The sequence below is a fragment of the Nicrophorus vespilloides genome, unplaced genomic scaffold (genome assembly GCF_001412225.1).
Source record: "Nicrophorus vespilloides isolate i.1.1-1 unplaced genomic scaffold, Nicve_v1.0, whole genome shotgun sequence".
Lineage (NCBI taxonomy): Eukaryota > Metazoa > Arthropoda > Insecta > Coleoptera > Silphidae > Nicrophorus > Nicrophorus vespilloides.
Genome location: NW_017095576.1, coordinates 50,750 through 72,125, shown reverse-complemented (window position 1 = coordinate 72,125; position 21,376 = coordinate 50,750). Strand labels below are relative to the sequence as shown.

Sequence of the window (21,376 nt, the reverse complement as noted above, 5' to 3'; positions counted from 1 at the left end):
GCAAATAATAACGCTGTTAATTGGACCGAATTTGCTCAACTTTTTTTACATGCTAACATTTTGTTGTCGTCGTCGGTGTATTCCTAATATTAGCTTTAGGAAAACTTTTCTTCGTAGTCAATGTTTGTCCAGTAAATAATTTGATGTTGGATAATATTTACAGTACAGTTGAGCATTCGGACAATGCTTGCTTGAATAATTAGTTACGTTTGTTCAATAAATACGAAGTGTTAATGCATTAATAAGCAGCATAAAGTTAATGGTAAATTACAATTAGATTAAGTTAATTTTCTATTCTCTTTAATTTATATATTGTGAAGATGCAACAAAGTAAATTGTTATGGATGGCTATCGTTTTTAATCTGCTATTAAAAATGGTGGCTGGGTCAAGGGGAGTGAGGAGCGCTATTGTCTTGCAAGAATAATAAAGGCGGTGAAAAATCCCTTAATGCGCTGTAAAACCCTGCACAAAGTAAAAAAAAAAAAAAATGGTTCGAGTGGTTTCCACGGCCTCCCGCCTATCGATTCGCCGCCTTATTAAAACGTGTATCAGCAAGTATCATATACGGCGGCCAGCTCCATAATCAAATTTAGATAATCGCAAATTATCAGAGCATTGCATTTACATCAAGCTATTACAACCAAGGGCACATGCGACCACCATCATCGAAACCATGTTAATTAAAACGTTCTTTGGGATTACGGAATACCGAAAAATGTTTAACATTGATTGAGTATAAGAAGCGAAGAATGCATAAGAGGTTAACAATACTCCCTATGCCCGAAAATATGATATACATTTGAAAGAAAATCTTAGATTATGTAGAGTTTCGAAAGCATCTGTTAATACTCATTATATTGGTACTGTTTACATTGATAACTAAATAACATAACATATTTGACAGTCGTTGCTTTTGAATTAAGTTGGAATTCGAAGACCAAAAATTAGTTTTTTTTTAAGAAATAGTGACCGCTGTAATTTCAAAATGGCAAATAACGTGAATATACAAATGAATGCCAAATTGAAGTAATTGGTAGGTATGTTGCAACAGTTATTACAGTACTTTTTTTTATGTCGTATAATTTTATTCACAATCTGTTACCATGATTTCATTTTAATTCGTTGGTTGGCTGTCGTCTTATAGGTTAACTTTAGTAGTATATTGATGCTATGCGATTCCACTATTCCCTTTGACTGTGAATCTGCTGCTATCATTAACACTGTCATTGTCTGGAAGTCTATATACTGACTGTGATGAACGATAGCCCTCCTGTTGCAAGCACCGAGGGGGTTTACAAAGGGCCTGGCTTGACCAGGATTCGAACCGGCGCCGGTTCGATCGTGGGTAGGGCGACTTAACCATCTGGCTATTACTCACCTTATTTCAGTATTTGAAGAAGAAAGAAAAATTAGAACACGGTTCTACTGATGGTTGGATTATTCAATTTAAGTCACAACCACCACCGATTTAAACGATTTGATTGAATGTGTTCAAGATGCATTTAATAAATTAAAGAGAAATACTTTTAATAACGTTTTTATACCATTACAAATGTGTAGGTAATCAATTATGTTAACATGAGGAGGAAATTCCAATAAATTTCCTCATATAAATAAGATAAAACTTCGTTGTGAGAGTCGATTAACTGAAATGTATACAAAATGTATTTGTTCAAAAGAAGCGTTCAACAAGGGTAAATTTCACTTTAACTAAATTTGAATTACACTAAAATTATTTGTATTTAGTTATATTGTGATAATAAAATGAATTTAATAATTTGTTTATATTTAATTTTAGTTTTATTTCATTTCATATTTTCGGACAGAGTGAGTTTTAAATTTTATTTCTAATCGTTTTTATCATATATAATTCGAAAAGTTTGTATTGTTATTGTAAATATAGTTCTTGAATCTATTGTGATTAACATAAAGTATTGCTCGGAATCGAACAGAATTCCTGAAAATATATATATGGTATTTTTTATTCATTTCTCCACTTTTTTTAATTACACATTGCATTAATTGGAACTTGTTTCATATATTTTTTTCCGACAGAAGCACCTAGTAATTAATTTCAAAAACTTTAGTTACATTTGCTCTATATAACATGAAAATAATACACTTATGTCAACATTTGTCAACGTATGTTTATTTGTTATTGAGATATTATTTAGGATTATTAATTATTATTAAGTTATTTAGGATATAGATTTCATGAAAATTTTATTATACAGTGGAACCTCGCTTAACGTTAGTCCGTTCCAAAATTTCTGGATTTTTACTCGTAATTGAAACATATTCAAAAATATACATTATATGTGTACACAGGTTTTAAAAATGATGTAGCAGACGCGCAATCCCGGACTTGTCATCATCGTTAAATGAATTGCTCGTTATGCAGTGTATATTTGTTAATTGAAATACCAGTATATATCGTATATACATCTAAATTGATATAACGCGTCCATATACTACTTATAATCATTTTTCTAGACTATTAATCAAGATTTAATTTGGATTTTGTCGTGTCTGGATCAGTTACTCTCAATATTTAGAAATATACGTGGAATTTCAAAATCGTCAATCAAATCATTGAATTTTAATGTTGTAAAAAAAAATGCAAGTGGGTCAAATAAATCACACGATCTGAATCGATTTCACTGAACTTTCCAAGAGTTAAATTCTTCAAGTTTACCTTTATGATTGGAGCTATGCGCGACTCTTTATTTATGGTAGTTTTTTTTTTGTTTTTTTTTGAAAAATTAATGTCTCCGGTATCGGGCACGCGATCACCACGAACGAGGCCGATGTTGAATTTTTCATCTGAAATGCAGCGCCCCCTTTCTATTTCTGTCGGTTGCGCCTGCAACGTTTACTTCGCCACAAAATTTTTCTAATTTTCCCCGCAATTTTCCGAGATTTCCTTATCAGAGCGCGCGTTCCGTGCCGGTCCCACCCACGCTATTACGTAATAAATGAATAAAGTCGCTTATTTCGATCCGCACACTCTCGTGTTTGACCTTAAACTACTTACAATTAAGAAAAAAGAAACAAATAACAAATTCACACGCATACATCAATTTATAAAGAGGATTGTGATTTATACCAAATTAATGATAATGCATGGTGCATATCGCTGTTATTGTTACAGATAATCACTGTAAAGAAAAACGTTCTTGAATTTTCATTTATTATCAAATTATAAACTGTTTTTTATGAAATATCTTGAGGCCTGACGACAATTGAAAGAGCGGGAATTTGCGTACATTTACTGCACTTCGAGTAACAAATCTCCAATTAGTGCTGAACGTTCTTGTCGGGTAAAACCTTGCGAACCGTAATGGTTCACGAAACACTTAGTAATATAATCACGTGTTAAAGGAAGTCTGTTGCTGCAGATGAACAAAAGACGAACCCAATTAGTGTTGACCAACTTATTCTATCCACTTAACACTTACCTTATTCGTCGAGCTAAAATTATAATGACAGATAATCCAATCTTGGATTAAATTGAATTTTGCTCAAATAACTGATGGTTTCTGAGTTTTATTAGTTAGAAGGAAATTCAAATATATCGTGTAGTAAGAATGGAATTTGTACCCAATGCATGTCGATAATTGTAGATTAATTTCCTAGACTTTAGATAATTGTCTTTATTTCAATTCCTGTTCATTAATTCTATCGATACACCAAAACTGACACTAGATTTTAATTAACGAAAACGGTGTGAACGAGTTTCGTCCGGCATTTTATGCAAATCGCTTGGAAATTCAGATTTAGGTTGAGAAGGGTGCGAAGTCTGACATAATTAATAGGGGGAATCCCCTCGCACGCCACATAGCCGACATCCATAATGCAATGTCAACGTGTGCGTGATTCAGTTGTTCTTCAGACAAGGAGCCACACATAGGCGGCCGAAATTACCATAAAATGGAAATGAACGTAACAGAATCGCCGCTAATTAAAAAGAAAGTTAGCTAACTTCATTCGTGTGTCATCAAACAAATATATATTTATAGATCATGCTTTGCTTTGTTGTGAATTTGGAAAAAAATACCAAAATTAACTATATAGGACAACATAATCCGCTTAAGTTCGACATTTGTGATTCAATTTGCTTAATGTTGATGTAATCCAACATTTGCATACGAAAGTTGTTTGTTAGTTTTGTTTGGAGAGTTGTTCATTTTCGCGAGCGGCGCAAAGCTGTTTATCATTTCCGAATTCGAAATCTCATTACGGGGCAAAAGAAATCCCCTTTTGCACGCTTCTAAAGTTTACTTAATTAAGTAATAAATGTGAGAGGCGGGGTAGGAAAGGGCGACCGAGGGTTGAGTGTAGCGAGGTAACAGAAAAAAGAAGCCCGTAAAGGTTTACTACTGTTTTCGGGAAGGCCGGAGGCGACGTTCGGTCGCGGATTGTCCACCCCTCACCCCCTGCTCCCCCTATTTCGCTACCCTAGTATCGATTCGTCGGAAGAAGAAGCCGCCTCCTCGCGCACCTGCTACCACCCCAACCCCAAGACCCACGATTCGGAATCCAGCTCTAAACTTTAAAAAAAAACTTTAAATTCGACAACGAACGAGAAATACGAAATTAAAATGGAACGCGCAACAAAAAGAAATGAAATAAATTATGTGAGAAAGCGGATGAATTACACATCGAAAATTTAAGTAGAAAAAAATGTGACAGGAAGTGCTTTTTTTTATCTATTGCGGAATTCATAAATTAACTAGTCGCATGCTTTGAAAAATCACGTAGTCTGAGAATTAATTACAATTTTATCTTAATTAAATTGCGATTTGCTTAATTCATAGCTTACACCTTCCTCTTTCGCATGCGTCATGCGTTTTCCGAGCATTTCCACTTTTAGTTTTTAAAATCTCATTACTTATCTATTCCACCAGATAAACTAGACCACAAGAAAATATATCTATTGGTTTTAACCACATAATAAAAATACAATGCGACTAAAACATAAACAACAGTAGCAGATAGAAAACGACATATTTTCATAGCTTTTTTTAAATTTTCAATATTTTTTTGTTTTAAATAATCACAAATCTAACATGAAATTCGATTAGTACCATTTCTTCTATATTATATATTGTTATAAATCAATCAATCTTAATGCACTGATAAAATTTATTATTTGCACACGGAAGAATTGCGTGTCTCTTTTATGCCGCCCACAATAAATGGATTTTCTTATGTTCGAATGAAAGTTAATCAAATTACGTGTACAACTTTTGTGAGAAAAGTTTGTGTCCCCAAATAGGACTTCTTTCATCCCGGAAATTTCGAATCTCACGGGACCCGTCGCCTAATTTATTACCCAATTATCAAAACAACAAGGGAGATGAACTATACGAAAAGTTTGCAGCATACACAAAATTGATGTAGACACGCATAAGAATCTTGTATATATTGTACAATCTAAAAAAATCGGTAAAATGCTCTAACACACAACTGGTTCCACTAAATACAAAACTATAAAAGAACTTTTTTAAATCGGTAAGTTCACCTTTAAGTCGCAGTATAGAATGACAAGATGCAACGTATACATCGTGAGATAGGCTCACTAAAGCCTTCTAAAGAAAAACGCTCAAAACTTTTTACTTCGCCCAATATTTGCAGATTTCCCAGATATTCCCATAGCAAAATTATAGTTCAAATTGCAAATAATTTACTACATATTTATAATACCTCCGTAATTAAATATATTATTTAATAAGTAGAAGTGATACGTGTATAAGTAATATCTTATAAGATATTAAGCAATGAGATTATTTAGATTTACATTTTGTATAATGTACAAAATCCTATTGGAAATAGTAGTAAAAGAAGTTGATGATTTCTTGAAAACCTTATTAGCGCACTATTTTATGACCTCTAAACGCTCGACAAGATTTTATGATTACCTCCACTTTTCTTCCTTTTCTTTTAATGCCTTTTTAATAGTTTCGTAAATAAAGTTCGCCATCTGCAACGCAATTCCTTTATTTATTAACTTGTTATTTTTTTGGTACTTCTTTTATCGCTCCACGAGATTGTTTATTTTGGAAACTGAGTTACATCACGATATGCAGTCTAAATGTAGATTTGCCACAGGAAAAGTGAAATGAATGAAAATAAAACGATCGCCGAGGGCGAGGCACTGGCAGAAAAGTTAATCGCGTGCTCGAATTAATTCTATTTTCCACCGAAAGGAAAGTTGTTCTATTTTCGTTAATACGACCCGAGGGGAGTTGCGACATGAAAAATTGTGTGTTCTTATTATGTAAATATGTAACTCATTGTCATGGAGATTGAATTAAAAACTATATCAAGTACTTGACATTATTTGCTTTAGGCCTTCTACATAATAGTTTTCTTGATTTTTACTTTGCAACTAAACCATTAACACATTAAAATTGAACATATAAATCATTATTCAAAGAGATACAATCTCACGAAATGTCAGAATTTAAAATTTTGATCGTAAATATGTTCAAAATTTGAAATTCTGACATTAAGAAATTATTAAAAAAAAAATGTATATTATAAGTTATAAATAATTTCAACAAAAATCAATGTAAAAAAAGAACAATAAATTATAAAAGTCCATAAGTTTTAAAAGGGTTTCAGAAATAGAGCCGTAAAAATAATTAATTAAACTAGTCAATAAAAAATTGTAAATGTATATATAATTATTAAATAATTCAGAATGCATTGTTGTATATATCTTTAATAATTACGTAACAAAGTTATTGAGGAGACACCCTGTATATTTTACGCTTGCATGCAGTTCAGTGCACGGTGCGCCACCTCTCGCTGAATATCTCAAGCCCGGAAGCTAATATCGATCCGAGCGCCCTCTTTCGGGCATGCCACTAAACTGCAATAGCGGTAACATTTTTATAATTGATTTAAAAAAAAAGTACCTTTGTTCAATATTTAATATTGATTGCAATTGTGAATATCATGAAATATTTAATGCAAATGATATTGATAATTGCCAAAGAAATGATACAGAAAGAAATTAGATTTAAATTTTCTATAAATGGATTTGCGGAAATATATTTTTGCATGGATCTCATTAAAATTAATTAAAACTAAATTCCAATAACAATATTAATTAATTTTGAGAATAATAAAAGCCAAATATTGTTATTTATTCATATTATAACTATATTCATTTGTTTGTGGGAGTTTAAATTTGAAATCGATTCATTTTCCACGAACGATGTTTTCGTTGAATTCTATTATAATAATAATAAATTTTCAATAGAATTAATTGACTATTATAATTCAATGTTTTAGAGAATAATAAACGATACATTTTTACTTACTCATATTATAATTGTTTTCCTAATAGAGAATTAATAGAAAAGGTGGCAATTTTCATCTCTCGTTTGTTCAATCGATGATTTTCCGTGGAAATTATTCATTTTCCAGGAACCGATGTTTCTGCTGTATTCTGCTTCAATAATGCACGTTATCGATTCTGTGGAAAACTTAATTAGGTCCCTGTTGCCATTCATTATTTATGCGCCAATTGCGGACGGCATAATGTAAATGCTCACCGATTTTCCACCCAAACACATTTTCCACTCACGTCCGCTGTAACGGCTTACGAAATGTCCGGCCGTTGTACTTCCATACAGATCAATCATTTCACCTGTCAAATGGATATGTTTGGATAACACTGCAAAGCGTCTAATACATTTTAATGTATGTCAATTTGATTATGTTTGCTGTCAATTGATTGACATTAATTACTGCATTTTAAATATAAATATTATACATGTCTCTCAATTACTAAGTGTTACCTTTTTTAAATGATTTTGTTTGCTACAATTGATATTAATAATATTATATCATACAATAATATTATCCCAGAAGCTCATGATGCCAAATGCCTGGGTATTATTTTGAATCGCAATTAGGAACCAAATTCGCTAAATTATACTGATTAATTGAGAGAAGATCGCAGCTATCACTAGAAAACAAAATTTTAATATATAAGGCAGTATTAAAACCGGTGTGGACCTATGGTATGAAGCTTTGGGGAACAGCGAGCAAATCAAACATTAACATAATTCAACATTATCAATCAAAGTGTCTGCATACCCTGATGCAAGCTCCCTGCCTAACGACGTGATCCACAATGACCTTCAAATTAATACGGTAAAAAGTGAGTTTAGTGAGCGATATCAAAACCGGTTAGATAAGCACCACAATGCACTAGCTATGAATTTATTAGACAATAGTGAAAACCTCCATAGACTAAAAAGGTATAACATCATTGATTATTTATATTATATTGGGTAATTTGGAAGGTTTTCAATGGGAAACTATTCCGCTCAGTGTTATATTCTTTTGCAGTTCCTAAACTATTTACTCGTTAGCATTTGGCTAATTGTGAATAATAAATTTATTTAAAAAAAAAAATATTATTAATTTAAGATTACTAAAATATTAGTTTTCTTTAATTCTTTTTACAAATGTGTATCATGAAATACTTGTGTTTGTCTTAGTATGTCAGATTTACTAAAATACTGACAATATGAATAATGTATCAATACTATTTATGTGTTAATGGACTCAACGTTAATACACTAGATTGAATAATTTATTGTAGTTGTTAAGACTGAGACATTATAATATTTCTTCTCAAGCACACTATGTAAGAATAGTTAGACACTGTAATTACAATTCAAGCATCTTATGAACAATATTTTTTAGTGTCAGAAATAAAGTATAATTAAATAAAATATTTTGATTTTATTTTTCCTAGATCCCCATATATTTAAGACAAAGAATTTTCATATTTTTTTAGAAATAAGCATATATTTAAAGTTCTCAAAATATCCTTCGTAATTTGAATCTATATTATGATCATACTATATTCAGTGGAACCTCGCTTAACGAGCAACTTGCATAACGAGTATATGTACAATCAACTCAATTTGCAATATATGCTTATAATGCGTTTCTTCGTCTTTTATTACCTTCAACCTCTTCAAATTAAATGTTTTCTGTGCGATGTTTAGTTGCAGAAGTACTTGAAATAATCAGTTTAATTATTTCAAATAAATTACAGTAGATTTTTTTTATCACATTTTATAATACGAAAAATTATTTTCCCTTGATCTTAAAGTGTAGTTTTTCAAAGATTGCATACGGTTTTCCTTGGACTAAATGCAATTAATTTCACATTCGATAATCTTTTCTCTTACCGCGTTATATTTATATTCTTTTATATGATACAAAATATACATACATGAACATGTGTTTTTAGGCGTTTGAAAGATCGTACATAAAGAAGAAAATGAAAATAATTTTTATATCAACTATTTTTAGATTTATTGCATATCATGTAATACAAAATTAAAATTTTTAAAAGAAAATACGTAACTTTCAACCTTTGCTGTACGAGAAAAAGGATTAAGGATTGTTCAGAAAAAAAAAGCAGGTGTTCTAAGAACGAAATGTTTGCACGTCTACGACGTATGTGATTTTTCCTGTTCATTCTTTGTTCCATCTATATATATGTTTTTTTTTATTTGCTTCGATTATTCTTGGGGATTTGGTTGAAGTGGATTGTAATGGCTGGGGATTGCGCTGAGGCCTCCGTGGGAATTCCGTGCGCGTTTTCCCTCAGGCTTTCCTGGTGCTTCGGGAGCAGAAGCTGTTAGTACGTGTACATGAGTGTGTGTATACGTGTGTATGGTGTATTTATGGAGTGGGCCTTGACCGGGATTAAATTTGATCTTGATTCGCATTTACGACCTTAGCTAGTCAAACCGTATCGCATTTAACCTGAATATAACCGAACCGATGCAGACAATTCTTCGGTGATCGATGACCACCAGGCTCTCATCGTTGCGCAATAAATCCAGCTTTTTAATCTTAGCCCATAAAAAAAGAAGAAAAAATGTTGCACTGAGAAGATGATATAATAATATCCAAGTGTTTCTTCTATAAATATATTTTTTCTTGAGATAGAACTTTTTATTATGAATATTTAAAGCGTTTAAGTTTCCACGAATTAATAAGCATTATTTGTTTTCGTGTGCACTTAATGAAGTGAGTCATTCGATAATTTACATCATCTCGTGCATTTTGTCAAGACTTTTTGAACACGAATTTAATGTATGTTTCTTCTTTTTGTGCACATTGTTTTGGTTAAGTCTGTTATGTAATCTTCTGAAAATTTTCCGGATAAAATCGTTGCATGCACAGCAGTGAATAGATGTCTCTAATCAATTAATCATGACATCTTGGGTGGGAGAGTTCCCCTTTTATCTATCTCACTCTCACCGCTGGAGCTCCGAAGATATGATTTATGCCTTCCACGAAATTAATCTCGCTGCACATCTCACGGAACGAGACGCGGGATATTCAAATTCGAAGTTTATCGTTGTCCTTGTTTCGCTTCTTGTAGTAGAAACGTGTAACGGCCTCGCATCGAGCGCAATTCGAGCTCCCATCTTATCTAGGCTGTGTGCTCTATTCTCGCAGCTAAATAATAAACGTTTCCGTAGAAACAAGATTAAGGCATTGCCGCTCCAGTTCGATCCTCCAGACAGGCGTGGATTTGATAAAAGCAAAAGAGCTAAGCTAATCTCCGTTGCTCTCAAACCCAATAACAAAACCATACATTCGGTACGCTCAAAATATTTCATATTTTGTCTGTCTATTTTTGCTGTAGATATTTCGATTCGCATATGCACTTTTCAATTTGGACATCGGCCAGTCGGGATTAATAATTTTCAATTGAAAGGGACCAAAGCAAAACAATAATAATGCATATTCCATTATAATTTGGCTTACTAAAGCAATGCATACTCAACCCGTGTTTCTAATATTCTAATATTAGTTTGAATAAACATATTCAATCGCATCCATTTACAATTCACTTTATTTTTTATGTTTTCAAATATGTTATTTTGTATTCTAAGCAGAGAGTCGAACCAGAATCGAACCTAAAACCGTAAACCAAAATTTTTAACTGAACCGTAACTGTAACCGGAACGAAAAATTGCTGAAGTGAAAAACCGAAACTGAAATTTTAATTACGGTTAATTTTGATTCATTTTATTACTGTAAACATGACTGAAGAAACATTACAAATTGCATGTGTTGAACTAGTCACTAATTGAGGTTTATTCTTTTATATTTTCTATATTTTAATTGAAATCAGCAGTAAGAAGGGAATTTGGTAAATACAAATAAACCAAAATTTGATATTTGACTCGATTTTATATTTTAACTAACCAAATTAATTTGTTCGATTTTAAATTTTAACCGGAACTGAACCGAAATTTTAGACGAACCCAAACTGATAAAAATTTACTTGGAACGTAACCGTTAACCGGAAAGAAATTAATTTCAGTTCGACTCTCTGATTGTAAATAAACAAATTAACATTATTTATACATTTGTTGAACATATTTACACCACAAAGACAAATGATAAGGATACAATTTCTGTCTCTAAAAATGTAACGAAAATATGATGCTATTGGTTTAAATTTTGTACATCATTTCATTTATTTTTACGTCAATGTCAGAAATAAATCTTCGTTTTATGCTGCTTTTTTTCTCGGATGGGATTGCGTTTGACGGGTGAAGGGGATATTATTATTATATATATATTTTTTTTACATCGGTACCCTTCTTTATGATATATGGCTATTCAAAAATGCGGTTATGAAAGGAAGAGAATAAGGGTTGGTCCAAGCGAAGAGAAAAAAAACTGGATGATAAAAAAAATCTAGTGGCAGGAAGCAAACAAAAAATATTAAGGGTGAAAGCGAAAAATTTCAAGATAATTTTATTGAGTATAGATACATTTGTCATATAGTGGATATCATCATACACTTTGAAACATTGTTTTTGTGTGTAATTATTTATGTAATTATTTTTAATTTGTCATTTTTGCTTCAAATCATACGAAATTTTGTTACATTCTTTGATTCCAATAAATGAAATCATATACACTATGTTTTCGTATTGCATATTTGATGATAAAGCTTTTGACTATATCCAATGATGTATTTACTTATAATTCGATGCTTGCATAAGTTCTGCAACTCATTTAGCATTGATGTTGATGATCATAGTAAGTGCTTCACCAATGACAGCAAAGTAAAACTTTATCTGAACAGTACATCAAGCGAGGAATACGCGATTTGTACGGGTATCTGCTAGTTTACAACTGCCGAAGTTCTAACTGAACTGCAGAAAGTTTGTCGGATAGTAGGGGGCTGTTGCGCAACGATGTCGGCTATAATTTCATCGGATTTATGGAATTCCGTCAATTCCTCTGCATCCATGTCTATAAACAAACAAACAAATAACCAAACCAACGTATTCAATTATAATTTATTTTGTATGTATTTATTAACGTTTCCATGTTGCGCAATATTCTAATTAGTCGATACCAGTTTAAACTGCACACTCAAAGACTTGAATTATGTGTATGTTTGTGTGTGTTTATTGCATGCCTATCTTTGAGCTCGGACTTGAGTTCAGTTTTCGTGTTTAATTGGTGTGTATATTTCCAACAACGAGCTCATTTCCTTAATTGATCCAGCGCCGCAGTTGACGGAGGAAGAAAGCCCGAACGAAATTCGTCACGCTTGCCGCATCCCGATCTCCACCTTTTTCCAGGTACAGCGCGAAGAACAACAGCCGTAATTTATCTTTTCGCCCGTATATAAATCACAAGTAATGGAAAGAAAAACGCCGGCAAGAGGTTTTTCCTTCATCCTTCATCATCTTTACGCCCTTCCGCTCGAAGCAACAACGTTCCCTTTTCGCTTTGCCATCCATTGTTCGCCAATTAATTTGTTTATTGTTGCATAAATTGCGCGGCAATTTTTGTATTTGGAGCGCGCTCCATTTGATAAGAGGAAGCGGCCCTCGTCAAGGACGACTTTATTTATTGATAATATGCCACCTCCCTACTATTTCTACCATTGTACATCTCTATATTCGTCGTTTTCTCGCCTCTTTCAATACACATTAAACAAAGAATTCAATTAACGTTTTGCTCAAACAGATATACAGCGGATAATTTACCAATTGCTTTTAATTACATAACTGGCGGCATAACACATCTATATTGTTTTTTTTGTGTGTAGTTTCTTCGCATTATAATTGATTGTTTTGACCTTTTCTATCTCACTCTTCAATGATTTCTTTGGATCTCTGGATAAATCGCAGTACTGTATTATTATTGCCAATGAATCTTAATTTCCTCCTTATGGAATTATGAGTGCTAATATCTTGGAAAAGGAAAAGTTTAGTAATTCCAAACACATATAAACACAACACATCAACGGTTATCTAGTGTTTCTAATGATCGATATTATGCAATATTAGCATCTAGAAACTCAATAAGATATTATTTGAATACTTTAAACTAATATTAATTTATTTCATGAACATTTTAGATTACATATTCATTTTTTTTTAAATTGTAATCAAATTCATTTCTGACATTGAACATTGTTATCAGCAGTAATTTATACAAAATTTTGAATATTTATATTTAAGTTTTACTTTTATTTTTCATAACAAAACAGTATTTTAAGTTATTTTTGAAAACTGCTTTACAGAAGTTTGCATGAACTATTATATTAACATTTATTGAACTGTTTTTCCTACATCTTCGGCTTACCGAAAAAGTTTTCGCATTAAGACGAAAATCATTGCTTAAACTCTTTTCCATTATTATCTATAAGTTTTTCTTGAATTCTTGAAACTAAATCAAATTGATTTTTAACTTGAATTTCACTATTTTTATGTTCATATGACAAAATTGATAATTCTTAATACATATGGACATTTTGATGCTTTGTATAAGAATAAAGTGTAATTTTTCCTGGGTCAAAACACTGCATTTATATATCGGCAGATATAAACTATTATTTTCTGAGCCCATTAAACGGACAAATCAATTAAAATTCCATTTTGGATATGAAAAAAAAAACAATATTAATTAACATTTAATTAACTTAAACTATGAATTATCTATTTAGTCAACTAATTCTTAACGATTATTGTAGAGAACATTTTGGAAGTTCCAAATCACGAACAAAGATAATTGAATAATACCGTTTAATGGTTTCGTGTGGACTTTCCTGTTGTTGTTGTTGTTTGTAAGAAATATTGGATATTGAGATCATCAACTTTTATGGATGCACTAAAAATTGTTCAATCTAATAAGAAAAAGGTAGAAAGAAAATGACGACAATATTTAATTCACAGATAGAAGAATCCAAAATGAACGCTTTCTTTTTATTATTGTGACCTTGATAGATTTTCAGATTCAGATCACACCTAGATCGGTTATTTGCAAACCGTTATATTGCGGAATCCATACCTACTTTTCATTTTTTTTTGTATAATAGTTCACACGTTTGTTAGGCAACGATATTTCTTCCACGTCTAGTTATTTTGACATGAGCTTACATTTGGAGTTGTGGTACAGCTTCGCTTCTATTATTAATTAATTACATGCGTGTTTTGCAACCCAGAGCCCTTGTTTTTCCACCTACATTCTGCTGTGTAACGATATACATGTATATATTCGAATATTAATGGATTTCGGTGTGCGAATTCCCATCGATCCGTGGGCGCTCTGCAGAAGTCTTCCTCCTAATAGGATTCAAAACCACTTGGAATTACATTTCCTTCCTAGTTATTTTCGATTCCAATCTTCCTCCGGTGAAAATGCGGTACCGTCACTCCTTCAATCGTAAAATTTACCAAATACAATGGCATTGATTTACTTCTAATATCTTTCAGAATATTTCAGTTTATTTGTTTTAATATTTATATTATATATTTGAATCATCTTCATATCTCTTTTCTAATTATAATAATTGAATTAATAAATACTCTTCTAAGTTTCTTATTTCAATTGATAATTATTTTAAAAAACATGCTACAAAGTCAACAAAATAAAGAAATTAGCATTAGCATTTACTAAGGTTTGATAAATAAATGTTCATAGTAAAACAAAAATTCTGCTATTTTGATTATGTCATTCACAATTTGATATACTTAATACCAATTGGCTTAATGTCTCCTTATTTAACTACAAGAAAAACTAATAGATAGAAGTATTTGAAATGCATGTCTTCAGATTTCATGGTTTAAGTATGAACGCCTCTGGTATATTGTAAACATCAATGAACAAAATTGTTGCATTATTATAATAAATGCATCAACTTGATACACTTCTGACTACCACTTGAATTTCTTTAGGATTTCCGTGACCCAGGCGACAAAAGACGAGGATGAAAAAAGTTTCATATCATGTTATTTATTATTAATTTGTGTATCGTCAATGAAGAAATATTATGTGTATTATAATTTATTTAAGTATATAATGAATTTTAATTGTCTGTATTTAAAGATTTTCAAATTGGCTGGAGTTGTGTAGATGAATTTCCCAAATTTTAAAATTTATTTATTGACTTTTAACTTTCTGTTTTTGTTTTAAATTCTGTACTTGTTTTGTGCTTGATGTAGCATGATGATGTTTGTTGTTGTTGTTCGATGTTGCTAGATGTTTGTTTATACTGACATGTTTGTTGTTGTTGTTTTTTTCTTGAAGGGACGGCGGGGATGTCGGAGATCGTCGCGGCGTTGGAGGTGGTGGTATCTGCGGGCCGGGAGGGGGTGGTTTTGGAAATGGTGGCGGCGGCGGCGGCGACATCGGAGGAATTGGAGGAGGAGGAGGCGGTGGCGTCGGTGGCGTCGGCGGTGCCCGGCGCGTGCCCAGTCTGCGGTTAGCAAACGGACGGGTCGCCGCGGCTCAGTCCGAAGAGGAGATCCGGACGCCGCCGCCTCACCGCTTGGCCAAGGATGACTCGATCAAAATCAGTATCGAGAACACGAACACGTGCACCGACTCGCTGGTGACCGCACTCGATGACGAGACTCTTCTCATTCCGGACTTCCTCACCAACGACATGAACTACAAAGGCAGTACCGGCAAAGTCCACTTCGGGGTGGACGACGCTTCCCTCTATGGCACCCCCAAGGAGGAGCCGGGTCCTACCCCCATGGGCTCCACGGAAGCCAGCAAGCAGAGCTTCCTCAAGAACCAGCTGCAGGCCCTCTTCCAGCCCACCGATAACAAGTTGGCCATGAAGCTTTTCGGGTCCAAGAAGGCCCTCATGAAGGAGCGCATCCGTCAGAAGGCTGCAGGACACTGGGTGATACATCCTTGCTCCAGCTTCCGGTAAGTCCTCTCAACACTTTAAACGTAATTCAAACATTACTTTCAAACGTATTCCCGCTTCACGTCCAAACAAAATAAAGACTCGCTACTTAATCAAAACACACTTCAATTCCAAACCGCACGTGACGAAAACGTTTATTCCGAAGTAGCCAATCGCTAAAGTGATTAGTTATTCATATACAGTTGTATAAGACTTTCATCATAATTCATAAATACACACACAACTTTCATTACAAATTTACATTCAAATCTTTAAAATTTAACTTAATATTTCAAGAGATAATTTACAAATTAATTTATTTACTTCTTTTTTCTAATAATATCTAATTAATTAGCGTTTTATCGGACAAATTTCGAATATTAATATTGTAATTTTATATAAGATTTAATTATAAAAAGCATATGTACTCTTACTTTTTTTATAATATGTCTACAAACTATATTACTAAATTAATTTCTAAAAAATGTTTTGAAATGATTTCGAGTTAAGAAATATTATATTAAAAATTAAAAAAAAAATCATTCTGCATTTATTAACTGTTCCACTTTCTTGTTTGTTTAACATTTTGTTCATTACACTGATATCTAAATAATTCAATTATTGATTAATAAAAATCAACACATTTGATTATAAAGTTTGGTTTTCCCAATGAAAGATATAAATAAATAAAACGAAAATAAATCTTCGTTCTCATTCGTAATGTTTTGCAAATGCACATATAATGTAAACTTTTCGTATAAACTCTGACCTTACTTTTGAACTTTTATTTACATATAAATCGAACAATTTCATTTGTATCTTTATGTTTTAAATTATTATCATTTTAATATACATTTACACTGTTACCAATTATAATATGTTTTTATACATTAAATAACAATCAAAATATAGTGTAGTTTTAAATTTATTTATTATCAACGGTCCATGTTGTTATATATTTTTTTTACGGAAATGATAAAATGGCTTTCGGTTAATCTTGCGATAGTTGGACTAAACTTCCGGAAAATTTTAATGATATAAGCGTACTGAGCAATTCTAGGTTGTTTATTATTTGGAAAACATGTTTCAAGGCGTTCGTTTGTCTATATATATATGTGTGTGTTTGAGTGTTTAATTCTCAAAACGTGCGAACAAAAAACGTTTGGAAATGAGCGTGAACGATTAAAATAGTTTACAGAATGCAAATAATTAATGAATCTGCTTTAAAAGACTTCATGGACATGATTAAAATGGAATTAGCGACTGCTGTGCTTCTCTGCGTGCGCGCTCGATTATTATGTAACTGACTCCGGTTATTAAAAACGACTTTTTATTCTTTCTTAATGTCTCCGCTTCTCGCTCCTATCTTAATATATTCCTAGTTTTAAAGATCAAATTACAATATACATATATAAAAATTATAAACTTTAAATTATTCATAATAATATGGTTCACTCTTGCATAATGCAATCGCTTAATTATCGAAATTTATCTTAGTTTTTACTGTGTTAACAACAATACTCCAATCTTCACTTAGTTCCATTTTATGTACTAATAAACTGAGCAGATATAATGTTCATTTTTTTTACCAACAATAGAATATGAACTTACTTTAACTATAAAGAGAACATTAAAATGTTAGGTCGTGTTTGGATAATGTAAACGAGTTTAGTTTACACGAGAATTACAATGTAATTGAAAAATATGAATTTGAGTTAAACATAAGGCAAAGATCGAAATATTCACATTCATAGAAATATTTATCTTTAGTATTATTTCAAATTAAATTGATGATGAAAAAATAAAAAAATGTACAGGAAAATTCGCTATTATATAATATTTGACAATGAGATTTCCTTATTGACTAATATTATAAAGTTTATTATAGTTGGTGTAAATGGTTTATTGCAGATAGTGAAAGATTTCCAAAAGAAACTATGTTATCAAGAGTCCTTCTATACTGAAGCAATTAAAACATAATTATTGAGATTTAGAGGCGAGCATAATATATGGATAATTTTTGTTTGCAAATTTAATCAGAAGTTTTTTTCTCTCTACAAAAAAAAATAAGATAAGCATGATTAAAGTGAGGTCCAAAGCGGTTTGTTGTAGAAGGTATTACACTTAAATAATATGTAGTAAAAAAAGCTAATGGTAATTAATTATTTAGTGATTAGCTATTAAGTGAGATTAAGGATGGATTATGTTTCTGGTTAATTCGGAGCCCCCAAAGAAAGCAATAAAAAAAAGAGGATTGCGTTCACGAAAATAGTTTATTATCTGGTTTATAGTTGCCTTAGCCACAAGCTACGAATTCCAACCAAGTACATACATGCAGATTGTCTGTTTATGTAGAACGTATATTATGACTTTTAAAGCACACACTCAAACACACACACACGTACGCATACGTATTTACAAATACACACACACACACACGGGCAGGCGCATTACGTCTCTAGATTAGCAAATTATATACATAGCTGCTTTAATAATGTAAGTAAGTAATATTATTTCTCCACTGGCCAACGTCGCTCCACATTAATCGCTGCCTCAATTTTCAAATTACGCTCAATTTATTACATAAAATCTTCATTTGCTACTATTGCACATTTACTTCAAAAACAATGCCAGAAAATGATTCAGATTTTATAATATTTTATTGAAACTATTAAACGTTCAATAAATTTAAACCATTTTTCTTGGATAAGACAAGATTTTATTTAGTCTATAAATTTATTAGCCAAAGAGCCAAATATGAACATTACAACAATTTAAAAAAAAATTGTTTAGTAATCTTTTATTACACTAAATAAGTAGTACACTAAATAAAACTAAATTTTATACTTAATAAATATTTATTAATGCTAACAATGTGCTTGCATCTCCTTGGAAAGTTTGCCAAGTAAGTCAGCCAAAGTAAGGAGCCAAAGAGCCACATGCGGCTCTGGATCCGCACTTTCCCGACCACTGGTCTATACTATATGACTATTTCATAAATTATTAAAAAACAGGTATCACCCGACATACGAACTAGTTCCGTTTCAAAGGGATGTTCGTAAGTCGAGGAAATTTTAAAAATTTAAAAATATACTTATTTTAACACACTTTATCATGGTTTTTACTTTATATTCAAGCTTGAATAAATAGACATATATCTATTAAAATCCAATTGTTTTCTGAAAATATTCAGTGAAATCTCTATTAACAAGCACTTCGCTTAACGAGTGACGAGAAGAAGATTGTTACATCATTTTACAAAGTTTATTAACCTTTGCAAAAATGTCTCCGAAGCAAAAGTTGCAAGAAGAATTTAAAATAATTAGGTAACACCTCACTCAATAAGTTCGTAGGCGCCTCTATCGTCAAATCCATATGATTTTTAGGAAGTACCAACCTTCAGACGACGCCTGTCAAAATTTCATGGTAATCTAACGCTTAGATCACAAGTTGCAGTGGTTTTTGTGACGTTACTTTTGTAAATTTCAAAATCTGAATTTCTTGTGTAAAACAAATTCTATAAAAATAATAGAAAATTTTAAAACAATTTCAACTAACTGTTAATAATAATATTATTAAATTTTAAATAAATTTGTTAAATGATTTTACAATACTAGTGTTAAATTATAATCATATTACAAATTATATTTGTAAACATTTAAGAATTTTTCTTTGAAAAAAAATCTATTTTTTTCTTCTTCAAGTTTGATGAAATTTATTATTCTATGTACTAAAAACAAGGTATAAAATAATTGTAAAAATAATTAGATGTTAAATATAACAATAGGATAACAGAAAGATATCAATTAGTTACGTAAAGGAAATTGTTTTAGCGAGTTTCACATAATTATAATTCATTCGAATTGCAATTTATTTATAATATTTGATCTTGGTAAAATGTGCCGGTATTTCAATTGGCCATTCAAGGGCATCAGGTATTATACGAAAAAATGATGCATTTATAATAAGCTGGAAACCTACACAAAACAGTAAAATTCATACACACAAAAAAAATGGAGAGATGAGAACATGTGCTCGTACCAATTTATGGATGTTCTAAAATTTCAATAAAAAAAATCGATATTTCTTTAATATTTCTAAATGTCCTCGCTTAACGAGTTAATCCCTTCCAAAATTTTCGGATTTTTACTCGTATAGTATTCAAAAATATACATGATATGTGTACACAAGTTTTAAAAATGAGGTAGTAGGGATTTCTCTTCTCATCGTCACTCGTTATGCGAATCGTCGCTTGTTAAGCGAGTCATTTCTCTTACAATTCATTTTGCTCGTTATGCGAGGTGCTCATTAAGCGATGTTCCATTGTATAAGGATTTCTAGTGAATTTTACCCAAATTGTAACAACTTTGATGAGAATTTATAGAAGTGCGGAAAGCTAATTAGAATCGTATATTCGTTTTTTTTTTATTCATGAAAATGTAATCAGACTTTCTCAGTGAGTAAATTTCTCACGTGTCGGACATAAATTCCTGCGGAAGGATCGGACGCACGGACATAATTAACTTGGATAGAGGAATCTCGATTGGTTCGATTGGGGTTGGAGGAAAGGTCGAACCTCCGGTCGAGGGGTCAACCCTTATAATTCGGACGCACCGACGGACAACCAAGAAGCCGATAAATCTATCGCGTGCGAAGACGAAACAAGAGGAAACGAATCAAAATGAACCAATAGAAAAAAAAATGTCGATTCCAATACATCACTTCAATTTGAACTTTCAAATACAATGAAAAATTATAGTTTTATCACGAATAAAATGATACACTAGAATCTTTACATTTTAAAGATGTTTAAATATAAGTTATAAAGGATATGCTATAGCTAGGGTTTATATATTATTTAATATATGCAAAATTAAAAATCACAAAACAAAACATAGAATGTTACAAAATATTTTTTCTTAATGTTCTCTCAGAAAATATGATTTTAAATAGGAAACATGTCTACAGATCTATTGTTCAAATAGGTCCTTGTTTTGCATACAAAATTTCCAGAAATAGATAAAATTTTCTCATTTGTTACCAAACTCTAAACTATTCTCTCTAAATCTCGTTTGGTTGTAATAAATAAGACATAATTCCTTCTCGACATCCTGTTTGTTTCATAAAACTTACAATATAACAACATTTAC

The 21,376-nt window shown here is 31.6% G+C and overlaps 1 protein-coding gene across 11 annotated transcripts in view; it reads left to right on the top strand.

Moving 5' to 3' along the window:
- LOC108557323 (potassium/sodium hyperpolarization-activated cyclic nucleotide-gated channel 4) overlaps positions 1–21,376 on the top strand; it is a 95,513-nt gene that overhangs the window by 28,274 nt on the left and 45,863 nt on the right. For all 11 annotated transcript variants that reach the window (XM_017913814.1, XM_017913822.1, XM_017913807.1 and 8 more), the window contains one exon: positions 15,617–16,246. In XM_017913814.1, coding sequence (XP_017769303.1) covers positions 15,617–16,246 — 630 coding nt within the window. The remainder of the gene's footprint in view (positions 1–15,616; positions 16,247–21,376) is intronic.